The 14,344-nt window shown below is 42.0% G+C and overlaps 1 protein-coding gene across 1 annotated transcript; it reads left to right on the top strand.

Moving 5' to 3' along the window:
- Positions 1–5,872: 5,872 nt before the first annotated feature.
- Positions 5,873–10,647, top strand: lzts1 (leucine zipper, putative tumor suppressor 1; the record flags this gene model as incomplete). Its single annotated transcript, XM_083978672.1, has 8 exons — positions 5,873–6,103; positions 6,190–6,318; positions 8,021–8,183; positions 8,295–8,683; positions 8,799–8,972; positions 9,135–9,266; positions 9,596–9,790; positions 10,102–10,647. The coding sequence occupies 8 exons, from the start codon at positions 5,873–5,875 to the stop codon at positions 10,645–10,647; spliced, it is 1,959 nt and encodes a 652-aa protein (XP_083834798.1).
- Positions 10,648–14,344: the final 3,697 nt, after the last annotated feature.

Here is a 14,344-nt window from a genome sequence, read left to right as displayed (position 1 = left end):
CCCATCCTTGTTGTAGCGCTAAGGGCGCCCATTTAGACTCCATTAAAAATACATTTTCCTCTATACTCCAGCTGGCAAGGTTATGCAAATGCCTGTACTACAGGAGCAGTAGTTGGCCAGCCATACGAACCCAGTGAGCAGTGCAGACAACCATCTTATCTATTAAAATCCAAGGAGGTGGATTGTTTGGTTGACCTAATGTCTCATTTGGATGCATATAATAGCATCTGAGTGCAATCTAATTTCAGCAGGGAGCCTCTCACTAAAAGCTGGCCTTAAGTCAAAAATGTGGCCACACGGCTGCCAATAGAAGAGACAGATATCGAATTACTGTAATGAGAAATACATGTTTTACTCATATAATTTAGATTTATGAGCCATTCTTAAAGAAAATTCTGCATTTAAACCTCATTTATAAAGTTTTAAACAGAGGGGACGTTGGCTGTTTTCTGGATAATATAACAGTTATAATGCAGTTTATCTCCACAGAATATAAATCTCTCTTTCACACTATCTATCCATGTCTGTCTCTTTCTCTTTCTGTGCCTCTCTCTCTCTCTATGCCTGGTAGTCCATCTCTTCACTCTGGGGTGGTAATGAGTGTCTGGTATTCTGCTCTTCAGCACTGAAGCCCTATTCATGCTCAATCTCCTTTACAATGCACTAAAAGGATTACCCAATTAGCTGCTATTGGATGCTATTGTGTGTGTGCGTGTGTGTGTATGTGTGTGTGTGTGTGTGTGTGTATGTGTGTGTGCATGGGTGTGTCAGTTCGTGCTTGGCCACCGGATGGATGTGTTAGCAGTGAAAGTGAAAGATAGATGGCTGTCTCTATCCCACACCTCACTCCCAGTTGATGTTCTGCTGGAGGCCACATTACTCATCCCAGCAACTCAGCCACAGTGAGTAAGACACAAGACTGGGAAGTGTATGTCAGTGTGTGTGTGTGTGTGCGTGTGTGTGTGAGACTGAGATTTTGATAGACCTTAGAGAATGACAGAGGAAGAGACAGGGTATAGCTTCTCAATAATTCAACGGAGCATCATTTTTAGGAAATGCACTCCCCTCTGTCACATGTGGGCTGTTTCTTCTACCTCTGTGAATTTGTGAGTTTAATTTCCACTTTATCATGCCCCGGATAATAGGGAATGCCTGCTTCATTACATGTGAAACATCAGTTACTTTGTGTGTATCACCAATCAATGCTAGTTATCTAACGCATTACATCACACCAGGAGCAGTATGTTCAATGTTTTGTATTCATGGGATCAAACAGTACCATAAAGATTGACTTAGACTGATGCCGCCAACAGAATTAAAGGGACAATTCAGTAGGTTTCACTGTGCGGTGACATCAAATTCATTCAGTTGCCAGATTATCCAAAGGGATTTACAAGGGTGTGGTTTTATTCCTGGTGTAATTTGACTAATTTATGATGACACATGCTGCCCTCAAAAGACTAAAACCAGAAATGCATTTACTAACAAGTGTTTCCTATAAAGAGCACAGTCTTATGGTTCCCAGTACATGTTGATGCATACATCATCTCCATGATGATATGAATGATGTTAATTACACTATTTCCAGCTTTGTACACACAAAAGGTTATTCTTCAGTAGTCAACTTGACTTTACCTCTGTGGCTCTTTCAAAAAAACAAAACAAATAAAAGGTCTGAAAAATAACTGTAGTGATGTCTTTCAGCCTTGACTCTGAGGCGTTATTTCATTTTTTACTGGGAACCTTCATACTGGAGGCAAAGGCATTCACTTAGTATAGAGAGTTTATAGAAAAGAGTTTCATTATGGTGTTGTTGGACCTTGACCCATAATACAATGAAAGTATTGGACATCTCACACTCTCAGTTCTCACAGTAATTCAAAGTTTAATTCTACAAGTTTTTTTTTTGTATTGTATTAAAATAAAAGTTTATATAGGTTGATAAACTGCAATATAAAACTGGTAGCAAAAACAAGGATAGTATTTACACATAATGGGCCTTCAAGTGAGGAGATAACTACTGTGTATACAATTGTGCACCTCTTATGAACAAAGAACAGTAAGCTGCCCAGGACTGACCCAAAAAAACAGACACACTGAACCAGATAGATTACACATGCATCTGTCAGAAATTACCATATACACAGTGAGATTTAAAGTGATGCCATCTGGCACCGTGGCAGTGAAGAGATACAGTGAGAACAGAGCAGAGTTTCATGGTCATTGTGAGACAGGTATAAATCCTGGACCTTTATAGCAAACTGTCGCCTTCCACTGGCTGAGCTAATGGATTAGCTATGCTATGCTCTCTCTCTCTCTCTCTCTCTCTCTCTCTCTGTCTCTCTGCGTGTGTGTGTGTGTGTGTGTGTGTGTGGGGGGGGGGGGGTCGTATTGTCAGCTGGTCTTGTGCAGGACAGGGCTTTGTGTCATGCAGGTCAGCTGGGGCTCCACACCCCCACCCCACACACACGTGTCACCCCCTGCCTACACACATAGACACACAAAAAACAAGTGCACACACTCTTTTGTGCAGACATTGAAAAACATGCAGCCAATCAGATATAAGATTAAATGTATGCATGTATCCACCCACACTCATACACCCCCATCCCACCTCACCAAAGGTCTTAAATCATGCTGTCCACTCAAAAGCCATCAGGTCAGACCATTTGTACTTCTTATTAAAATGGATGGAGCAGTACTAATAATGAAAAAAAGGTTTTATCATCACTTTAATATTTGAATCTAATAGAAGTGAAATGGGCCGAATGTTGCAGCAGACGAGTGGGAGCATAAAAGTGAAATTGCAGGGTCATTGTTCAGACAAGCAGCTCAGAGCTCTGAACAGGACTAATGGAGAAACAATAGCAGAAGAGTGAACAGTGCCGCTTAAAAAGATTATGGTAGATCCACAGAGATACTGTACGTTATTTGAAAAATGTGTTATGAAAACATTCTACGGTAAATCGCTTCAGACAATATGATGTAATAGGATGTAACCTTTACTGCAATTCTCTCTGCAAATGTTGAAAGATCACAGCAAACGGCCATGCTGTTTCCCACGCTTTGTTAGTTTAGTTCGGTTTTAACAAACTGATCTTGATATTGACTTATGTGTGAATCAGTTGTGTCGTATCTGTAGATACACGGTAAAGGTGTCTTTTTTCTTCACATTAAGAGAAAATACGCCTTTCCTTGTGACAAAAAAATGGAGTGCAAGATTTACACTTGTTTTGTCAACAGCAGAGCTTTAGGGCCATATCTTTCCTGTTGTTGTTGTTGTTGTTTGTTCATTTGGAACACAGTACCTTGTATATTCTCCTGTCGTCATGTGTGATTGTATTTCATCCACTAGGCGTTTTGTCACTCTGTGGGATGCTGACTGCTCTACTGCCTTAGAGAGACTTTGTGAAAGTGTGGGTTATTTGTGCGGATTGTGTAAAGGTGTGTGTAGGAGAGTGAGTCAGTGTGTGTACGTCTGAACAAACAGCATAAAGGAAGGATGGTGGTAAATCACTATAAAACTGAAGCTCTCCAGCCCTCTCATTGTGAGGACTAGTCATTTATTTAACACTCAAATATGGTCCTGGGCTGTTTGGGGAGAATACATCAACCGGCACACAAGAGTCCAAACAAAGAGCGGCACACTTCAACAGACAAAGAGCGAAAAGAGAAGGGAAAGCGCCTTTTTTTTCTCCTTCAGATGAAGTGTTGTTTGTTCAGGGTGGGTGCAGGGCACAGAGTGGGACGGATGGATGGAGGGAGGGACTGATGGAAGAAGGGAGGGTGGGAAGGATGAATGGTTATTACACAGTTAGTCGATGCACAAACGGGGGGTGTCTGTGGGTGATAGTGTGGAGAGGAGGGGGTGCATGGGGGGGGTGTGAAAGATCTTTTGTGCAGGCCGTGAGTTAATCACTTGAGCGGCACACGCCAGTTCTATGGGAGCACATGTTGTACACTGACTCCCCTGGGGGGGAGCGGGAGGTCCCAAAACACACACACACACAGCTGAATTTACATGTCAGTTACAATGCAAAGCTGGGCACAGGCCGATTAGAAAAGCAGGAAGACCCACCCCCTCCACAGAACAGTTAGCAGACCCTCCTGGCCACGGTGATAGTGTGAGCTCTGCATTTGCTGCTGGTTCATTCAAGGCCGTGCACACACACAGACACACACATGCCCGCCTGTTCGGTTTCTCCATGACTGCCTGGATGACTCTGCAGAGGCCTTCTAAAGATGGATGCTTGGTTTGACCTGGCAGTAAGTAAAATCTATTGTCTCATTACTTCGGTCCCATGTCAGTAGTGGACGCTAATATGTGAGAGTGATAGCGAAGACTGGAGTTTGGATTTAGTGGCAGACATCCAAGCACAGTGGAGTAGAGGCAGTCACAGTCATGTCAGAGACTATTTACATCAGTGCCACTGGGGAATGCTTTGCTTTGTACTCGTGAAGGTACAAATTCAACATCATACACCATTACTCAACATCAGTAGTTGTTTATTTTGCAGAATATACTTTGAATTTCATTCTGGGAAACAAAAAAATCTAAACTGATGCTGTGCTAGAAGATTTTCTTTTCATGATTGGAAGGTTTCTTGCAATTTACAGCAGTCTTTTATTTCCTCTATTCACCTCAAATACTCTGTCAGCTTCTTCCTCTGTCTTAACCACCGCTCTGTGTCTGTGTATGCTGCTCTGTCTCACTTAGTGTCCCCCTGAAATTCTGCTGCCATAATTCTCCTCATCATGAAACATCTATTTTGTACATGTCTCATCTAACTTATCCTTGTTTTCTGGGTGATGAAAAGTGACAGACTTGATCAGTGCTCGCTCCTTCATTTAGCATTTTCCCCTTCACTCATCAAACACCTCATAAGAAAATGACACTGACAGCTATTTGCCTCCTTTCTAACATCATGCAACCAATAATTATGGATTAGTCTCAAGCCAAATGCAATGTACACTAACGTGACTTACAGCAGCACATTAGTCGCAGGCTTTGTTGCTGTAGCTGTTATAAAATGGTTAAAGACTGAGGACCAGGTGGTTAGAGGAGCCCACAAGCCAGATCAGCCACTGTGGAGCCTCTCTGTGTTTTCCCCTGTGGCTCAGAGATCATGACTATAGCAACATCTGAGGTCTGGTCGCCTTTAAAACAGAGGTGGGGAAAGTGGATAGAGAGCATCTCTAGTAACTCTGTTTAATATCTTTGCAGATTGTAAAGGATAATGTTAACATATCTCCGCCCTGTCTTTATTCATTTACAATTTAAGCTCATCACATCATTATAATTGGAATATTTCTGTGTGTGGTCTGTCTATACAATGTTCAACGGTGCAACGGCAAATACAAAATAATCACACAGTGTTAGTTAGATGGTAGCACTTGCCAAGTGTTGAGCAGGCAGTAAGTAGCGTAACTGGCAGTTTGTTTAGAGGAAGGGCACCCAAAGGGATATTTGTCAAATTCAATGGTTGAGCCATAAATCTAGACACACAAAGCCAGGCAGAATGCCAAGACGGACGTTTCTTTGCTTTGTTTGTTTTGCAAATGTGAACACACCTGCTTCAGTACAACACGTCTGGACTCAGGGAGAAACAATAAAATTAAACAACACTAGAAAATTGATAAAAAATCTGAGGAAACTACTATATGACTTTGGCCTTCCATGAAAATTTGATGTGCGCCATGATCAGTGCTTATCTTCTTTGTATTAACTATGTGACATACCTTTCTTGATCTGCAGATGAAGCCCCTGACTGTACATCTCTGTGGTCATGACTTGTGTCCTCACATCTCTTCCGTCTAACTTGACCACCTGGACTTCAAGCCCCACCACGTGCTCATCTATGCCTGCAGGATCATGGGTAGTGTCAGCAGCCTCATCAACGGCAACAGCCTAAACAGCAAGCACTGCAAGGCGTCTGAACATAGGTTAAAAAAGGGAACAAACCATCACAGAAAGAGTGGAGGTTGCAGCCTTGACGGGTTATTGAAGTGCGGCTTCACTCAGGGCTCCTCATCCACCACTTATCCCTCGAAGGGCCTCGCCCACTCCAGGTCAGGACGAAGTGAGGATTTTTTTTACATCAAGGTGAGAATCCATGCCTCGTGTCACATTTAGATAACAACATACATTGCACTGCTCTTAGATCAAATGTTTATCGTGTTTCACACAAGGTGAGCCATAAACCGAGGTCAGTGTATCAAAGAGGAGGATCAATGGAGGACCGAGGGAACAGAGACGGGGAATCAGATGGGCGACTGCAACCAAAGCTGCTGCTCATGTCAGGGAAAATGACTGAGAGGGTGAGTGAAATGACAATTTCCTCTTTCATGCTCTACCCAAGACACAAGATTAGAATTTAAAGGTAGGCCTATAGTTCACATTTTGGGGAAATATCCATTCAGGCTCTCTCACAACAGGATTAATAGCAAACTGACATGTATGTGGTGAATATGCATTTTAGCGTAAAGACTAGACTTACACTGTATGTGTAAAACAATATTTTTCAGTTTCAGAGGCTCTGTGTTGTAAGTAGCCTACTAATTCTTGACTGATAGCAGTTGCCAGGCAACACAGAGACTCCAATATGTCAACGCTCACAACAAAGCACATAGGCCTACAGTAGCTACTCTCGTGAAAAATGGCAAATTGACAATTTACAACTTTGTATTTTATACAGATAAACAAACAAGATATACTGTTAATTAGTGATCTTTAGATGTGCTATGAAGCAAATTTTGTTACAGCGCCAGGCGAGGTTTTTAGCCTTGTTTCCGGTCCATTATTCACATGAAGCTGCAATATTGCAACAGCCTTCTAATCCAGCTCTTGGCAAGAAAGTGGATAAGTGCTTTTCCTTAATCATACCTTTAAGATTTAGATATGAACTGCGATTATATGCCTTTACTGTGTATAATATGACACAAACTATTGCTATGGTCTTTGTTATAATCATTAAAAAAATACTGCATAACTGCAAGACACTTTGAAAACCTCACAGTGGAGCTGAGGATAAAACACGCACGGCAGGTGGTTTAATAGGTAGCAGCCTTTCCATATTACCTGTACTGAACCTTCCCATCTTATTAATCACCCCCTCCCAGATTAATGACCTAAGAATGCCTTGATCTTCTCAGAGAAGTCATTTCTGTGCCAGGAATATGAAAGCAAACGGAGACTCCTTCAATAGGTCTTTATTCCTCTGGGGCAAGAAGGGGGGAATGGAGAGGAATAGGAAGCAGCTTTAAAAGAGACAGAGCAGAGAATAAAGGAGAAAAGAGAGAGAGAGAGATCGAGGGCCAAAGAGAGTTTAAGGGATAGAAAGAGAGAGAGAGAGAGAGAGAGAGAGAGAGGGAGAGAGAAAACAACGAAAGGCATCCCAGTCATGAAGTCAGTGAGAAGGAATGCTGAGCTCACAAGCTTTACCTCTTCCACTTCAGCAGTAGCTCATATTATTAATATCACAGAGAGGAGCTATTCATCTTCCCCTCAGACAGCACATGGGGGAGAGATGCGGGTTGTAGAAGGGAGGAAAAGAGGACAGAAAGGAGGGGAAGTATGGTACTGCCTGTGACGTTGCTGGACAGCACAGATGGGGCATGTGGAGTATAAGTTCATCTTTGAAATGAGTTTTCTCCATTATGACAGTCTAGTGAATTTTACTTGCAACTACGGTTGTGTGGCTTTTAATACTGTCAGCTTGTAGTGAAGCAATTCTGCATGCTTCACTGGTTCTATTTCTAATATGAAAAGGCATGATTGGAAAAAACATCTATCCCTTTCATTTGTACAGACTTCCACCACGTGACAATATTTATCTCTCTGAAAGCCCCTTATTATGATTTTCAAGTTTCAGAATGTGACTCATCCTCGGCTTGTTTGTATTTTCCATCACAGTACAAAAGGATTTTCTTTTTGCTGTGCTGTCAGCTAAGAGAAGCTGCTGAATATGAAAACAAAAATAGGGGAGAGCACCCCTCACTGTGTGTCATTTCACTCTTTCAGACCTCCGCTGAGAAGTCATTGGTCCGTTCCACTGCCTTCAAGCCTGTGATTCCCAGGAGCACATCCTCCACAGAGACAGGCCGGAGCAGTCTGGACCGCATCCTCTGTCCTCTCGAGAAAGCAAAGAGTCCTGACGTTAGACACAAGCAAGACGCCTTCTCAGGTCTTTGCCTATATTCTCTATCGGAAAAACACGATAAAGTGATAAACAGATCATTCAGCTTGACTGACAAATAACATTTAAAGTCAAATGTCTTTTTTTTTTTCCTTTCAGGGACTCTTTCAGACTCTGGACGTAACTCCATGTCTAGCCTGCCCACCCACAGCACCAGCGGCAGCCTAAGTGCTTCCACAGGCCCTGTCAGTCACAGTGACGGCAGCTCAGCTCCAGCAAACAGCCTCAGCAAGGGAGTACAACCCAGTTTGCCTTCATGGGTCAATGGGAATAGCACTAACCTTGACTGTAGCTACAGGGCTGTTTTAAACAGCAGTGGGATGGCGTCTAAGGCTAATGGGGCTGGCTCCCCACTTTCTGCAGATGAGCCAAGTCCTCTCTCCGAAACTGCAGGTGGGATTCGCTCTCCCATTACCACAGATGAGTCACTGATTGAACGTCTGGAACAAAGGCTGCTGGAAAGAGAGAGTGAGCTGCAGGAGCTACAGGTACCAAGCTTTAATTAAAAAAGCATGTGTTCTCGATCAAGATCAGTAACACTCATTTGTAGCTGGACGGACAACTGTCTGGGACTTTGTAAATTAATTTCTGTTCACCCAACAGGTGAGTTTTGAGGAGAAGGAAGCAGACACCTGCCAGCTGTTTGAGGACAGACAAAAGTACTGTGCTGAGGAAATGGAGGGGCTGAAACAGCGATGCTCCACAAAGCTGCGACAAGTGTCCCAAATGGCTGCAAAAGCCCATCAGGCACTTCAGCAGCAGGTCAGACAGCTCCAGGTCAGCCAAACTCCACTTCTCTGGTTCTTTATCCCATTGAGCCTAATCCTTGCCAACACTTCAGTGAATGCATCTATAAATCACACAAGGCTCAGTGCTTAACCATAAGCAGGTGACACCTTGCACACAATTTTGTGAAATTAATAATGAACTCTTGTACAGGCAGAGAAGGAGAGGCTTCAGGAAGACATCTCAAGGTTAACCCAAGAGAAGGATCTTGTTCAGCTCAGACTGAAAACCTACGAAACGGCGAGCACACAGTTGGCTCCAACACTGGAGGAAACTCAGTGGGAGGTCAGTCATGAGTCACATGTGTGAGATCAGCTCGATTTGAAACCTTGCAACATACAACACAATCTGGTACCCCCCTCCTGCAGGGGTGTGGAGACATGGCATTTTTCCATCACCAGAGGAAAAATCCAAAATGTTGTATCATGCCTATAAGAAGAAACTGAAATGCATCATAAAGGAGTGGGAGATATCAACTTTCCCATTTTCCTCAGTAGTTCACAATGCTGCCCCGTTACATCATGAACATGACTTGCTTTTACTGAATCAAAACCCCCTGTTTGCCAAAAATATTTCACTGTTTCACCTTCAAAATTGCCTCTGTCCAAATGTAGGTGTGCCAGAAGACAGGCGAGATCTCACTGTTGAAGCAGCAGCTGAGAGACAGCCAAGCGGACATCAGCCACAAGCTGAATGAGATAGTCAGCCTGAGGGTGTCACTGAAGGAGAACACAGCCAAGATGGAGATGCTCCAAAAACAGAATAAAGACAATGAAGACAAACTCCACTCCCGCACTATAGAAGTCGAGGTTAGTCTGTCGGTGATTTAATGACAATTCACTGCACAATGGAGTTCAAGTAAAGAGTGCTGTGAATTAAATACCCACACAGTACTTTTAAGATGAAGGGACTTTTAGTTGGGAATTATACCTACTATTATGTGCTACACTCAACTGCAACCTTCAGACCTTTCAATGTCCTTGTTTTAGAAGACATATATAATCACAGTCCTACTTTTAGAGAGTTTATTTGACACTTTGCATGATTAGGCCTGTTATATCAGTCAGGATAATCATCTTAATTGCTGCCTATGTCTGAATATTTTCCATTTTTAATTCAGGTTTGCCAAAATGAACTCCAGCGGAAGAAGAATGAGGCTGATTTGCTGAGAGAGAAAGTGGGCAATCTAGAGAAAGACGTTCAGGGAATGAAACAGGAACTGGCCACTGCCAAAGAGCAGAGGCAGCAACACAGTTTGCAACTTGAGGCAAATGCCCAGACTCAGGCTTCAGGGAGTCTAATCCAAGGCTCAGACTCCCCTGCTCAGGGTCACGAGGAGAACAGGGAACACATCTCCAACGACCAACTCCAGAGTGAAGTTGAGAGACTGAAGCAGCAGCTCAGGGAGGAAAAGGACGCTCAGGAGAAGCTGGCCAACAACTTTGAGCAGGAGAAGCAGACGTGGAACAAGGAGAAAGACAGGGTCATCAAGTACCAGAAGCAACTCCAGATCAACTACCTGCAGATGCACAAGAAGAACCAGGACCTGGAGAGGATCTTGAAGGAGCTGACCTCTGAACTGGAGAGCCGGACAGAGCTAGGCATGGACCTTACCTACAGCTCAGGGTTACAAACATATGACGATGTTATTGCCACAGAGATTTGATGGGAGCACTCACTCACATGCTAGAACTGATACTGTCACTGAACTGTTTTGGTGCCACAAATACTTGTGTATGTAAATGTCACATGCAACACTGCAAACACTGGAGCTCACTCACTGTTGTTAGTGTTCAAGGTCTATTTAATATATGCATTTAGTATGTTTTTGAGTCGAGAGCGTGAAAAACAGTGAGATTACTGTATGCTTAGCTCTTTGTGATGACACTGTTAGTACTTCTTTAAAAGTTTAAAAACAACAACAACAAAAAAAAAAAGTTATTTAATGTTCATATGAGAATGTTTTATTTTTTTACCACATTATCTAAGGATCACTCATTCAACTCATGCACAACTTTGTCAGTTATTAATTGATACAGGCCAAACAATATACCTGACTCATCTGTTTCATGATTAATGTCTGACGATGACACACAATAAGCACGAGTGTGGTTGAACATCTGTCCCTTCAGAAAAGGACAGTGATTTATCATCTATTGTGTCTAGGTTCCTGAAGCTTCATTTACTTGGCCTTGTGTTTCTATGTTACTGTATTCTCCAAAAAACAGTTGTAAACCATTTCCAACACAAATACATGTTAAAATCACTTTCAGCTGTCATATATTTTCACCAGTAAACAGATATGAGTGTAATTAATATATATTTTTATTAGATCTGCATGTTTTTTTGTTGTTCTCTAAATCTTGTAAAACTTTAAATACCTCTACTAATGAGGAGATTTGAATGATCAGTAAATACAACTCCACTAAGACACTTTGAAGTAGCTATTCAGGAATAACCATCTCACCACTGATCATACAGTATATTAATTTATTTTTGATGAGAAAAATCACTTGAAATGGGTTCAGGCAATTAGATTACATCTAACTGTCCTAATTAATTTACTATGGCTCCTTTTAACAAACATAAGCAGGGATTAAAATTTTAGCTCAGAGGACAGTGAGTGCTTTGTTTAAGTAAAGGTCCAATGTCTAGACTACACAGAGAATAATACATTTATTATGCTATCAATATGTCATGTTAATGCACATAGTACAGAACACTATTTACTACAGCAACTGTCATACCAAAGACAAATGCAAACTCTGAGATTCACTTTGTGGTGTGTGTATTTGGAGACAAAGAGAGAGGTTAAAGGGGGATAGATATTGTAAAATAAAAGCAAATATTTAAGAGAGAACCAAAAGTAAAAAGGTGGTCTCTTGGTAATAGCTTCATGAGAGTTAGCTGGCACTGTTCCACTTGGAGACAAGTATCAGCTCCGGTCATTTGGCTCTACAATTTTGGAGCTATTCCACTTCCCACATAGGCAAAGTAGTGTGTGAGGCAGAAGTTTAACTACTACACCCACTCAATACTCAGGGGCTCGTGTAGACTACCAGGCCGAAGCATACACACACAGCTCTGGTCAGGAATGTGTGGCAATCTCTGTAATGAGGCTGCTTGAGAATGCTCAGCTACCTGCCATTACACTGCATGACCATGGCAGGTCAGGAGAGATTTGGAGTCGGACAGACTGAGTGGAACTCTAAGGTGAGGTACTGAACTCAAGTATCTGATAAGTGTTTTACAGCCCTTACTCTGGGCCTGAGCACATAAAATAGATGAAAAAGGGAAGAAGCAGAGGGATGGTTGGTAACGCAGCAATGTTACTGGTGAAAAAATCTTGGAATTCAATTCACACAACGAATTTAAAGTAACTTGCAGAGTTTGAGCAAAAAAAAAACTCAGTAAATGAGTCTGTATGCTGAGATTTGGAATAAGTACCAAAAAACAAGCGAGGGTGAAAACATAGAGGTGCTTTGAAAAGCAGAAAATATTTGTCATTTGTGCATCACTGCTCCCTCAAACACTTTTGCTGTTTTCTGGGGGAAAAAAATTGAATTTCACATTCATCTCAGCAGACACAATCATTCATGGGGATTCTTTTTGCCAAAAGAAGACAAAGACAAAAGCAGGTGAATGTGTTAAAATGTCACCAAATGTTTGTTTCTTCTCATTACTCAAGTTGTCATTGAATGCACCTCACATTGGAAGGTACTGTATATGGGTGAATACTTGACTTACTTGATTAAATAAACAAGAGAGGTATTGGATTAAAGGTATTAGTAAAAAAGCAATTTCAGAATCTTGTTACTATTTAAAACACAGCTTCACATACGTTTGCTGCATGGGACTTCGGACTAAACACGAAAATAAACACGAATGTTGTTATTCAAAGCTGTTTTCAACTGCACTCTTTGTCAGTCCCTCATTATGATTCTCAATTCCTCTCGGGCTAAAATAATAATGAGAAGATTGTTTTCTTCTCTCGTCTAATCATCTAATTTCAGCCCATTGATAGTGTTTCCTTCCTCACACAGCAGCTCCTTCTAGCTCAGCTTCTGTCATAACTAAGCTGATTGGACGAAATCAAAACTGAAATCAAATTAAGGCCCATTGTCAGTGCGTGTGGCTCTGTCACTGACATGAAAGGACGACCACACGGAAGAGATAACAAGAAATTCAAAGCCATTGGTTTGACATGAAAGAAAATAACAGAGCTGGGTGGGTGGGGGGATTTCTTCCCCAGAATAACCATATAGGAGACATCACCTACACTTATACAACAGGCATATAATAAACAGGAATCCTTGCTGCTATATTTTCCTCTGCTTTATTTCGAATGTGCTTTTAAGAGTTGAAAGAAATTTTATTAAACTTGCTTCCATTTATCTTTTTCAATTGCCAATTAAGGCATGTGGTAGCAGCCAGGATTTCTGGAAAGGTTATGATATACCATCTCTTTTTATGTGCTCAGCTGAACATACAGCATTGTGGTCTAGCAGATGTCTCAGTGTGATTGGACAGCAGTTAGGCAGCCATAAGACGACACTGGGTGATAATTTAGCCCTGCCCTGCAGTGACATGATAATAATGCACTCATATCCTGCTGTGATTCCCCTGATCGGCTGACAGTCAAGCACAAAAGGGCCTGAATTCATTAGTAATGGGGAGGCGCATTTGCAAACCGCGTGTTCACCATACAAGAGGGATCTCTGCTTACATATTAATAGCAAACAAATGTAATAAATTCAGAAGTTGTTCTATGATAGCAATAAATGATTGTTCTCCTATGAAATGGGAGCTTGCGCCACACTGCATGACTCGACCCTCACCTCTAACATTATAATACATATTCCTACTGATAAATAATAGATGAGTCAATAACAGTCTATCAGTTTCTACCTTGCCCTCATTCCTCATTACACACGCACATACTCAAATGTGCTATATCCTAGCCATACCCCTAAGCAATTAGTTGCTCTAAAATATCAAGGGACTAGTTATTCAGGCATGTACTTCATATTTTTATTGGTTTATTCAGAATCTTGCATGCAGACCAAGCTACAGCAAACACAGCCTCAGCAAATCCCCAAGCTCCTCCACAGTCAGCAAAGTAATTGGGGAGGGAGTCCCAAAGGGTCCTCGCACACTGCTGAACCCTTTTCTACCGACAAGTTGAAATGGCAGTGAAGGTAGACAGGAGTCGGTGCTTGTGCGTTGAGTGCGTGTGTGTGGAGGATGTAAGTACAGGAGGTTGCTTGAGCACATTGTGTGAAAAGGGCCACAGTCTTTATAAGCTCTCCGGTTGGCTTGGAAACCATCTGGTTTCCCAACCCCCCAGCTGCTTTTGCCCATGG

Source organism: Trachurus trachurus (genome assembly GCF_905171665.1).
Source record: "Trachurus trachurus genome assembly, chromosome: 9".
Classification (NCBI taxonomy): Eukaryota; Metazoa; Chordata; class Actinopteri; order Carangiformes; family Carangidae; genus Trachurus; species Trachurus trachurus.
This window is presented reverse-complemented; position numbering and strand designations above follow the sequence as displayed.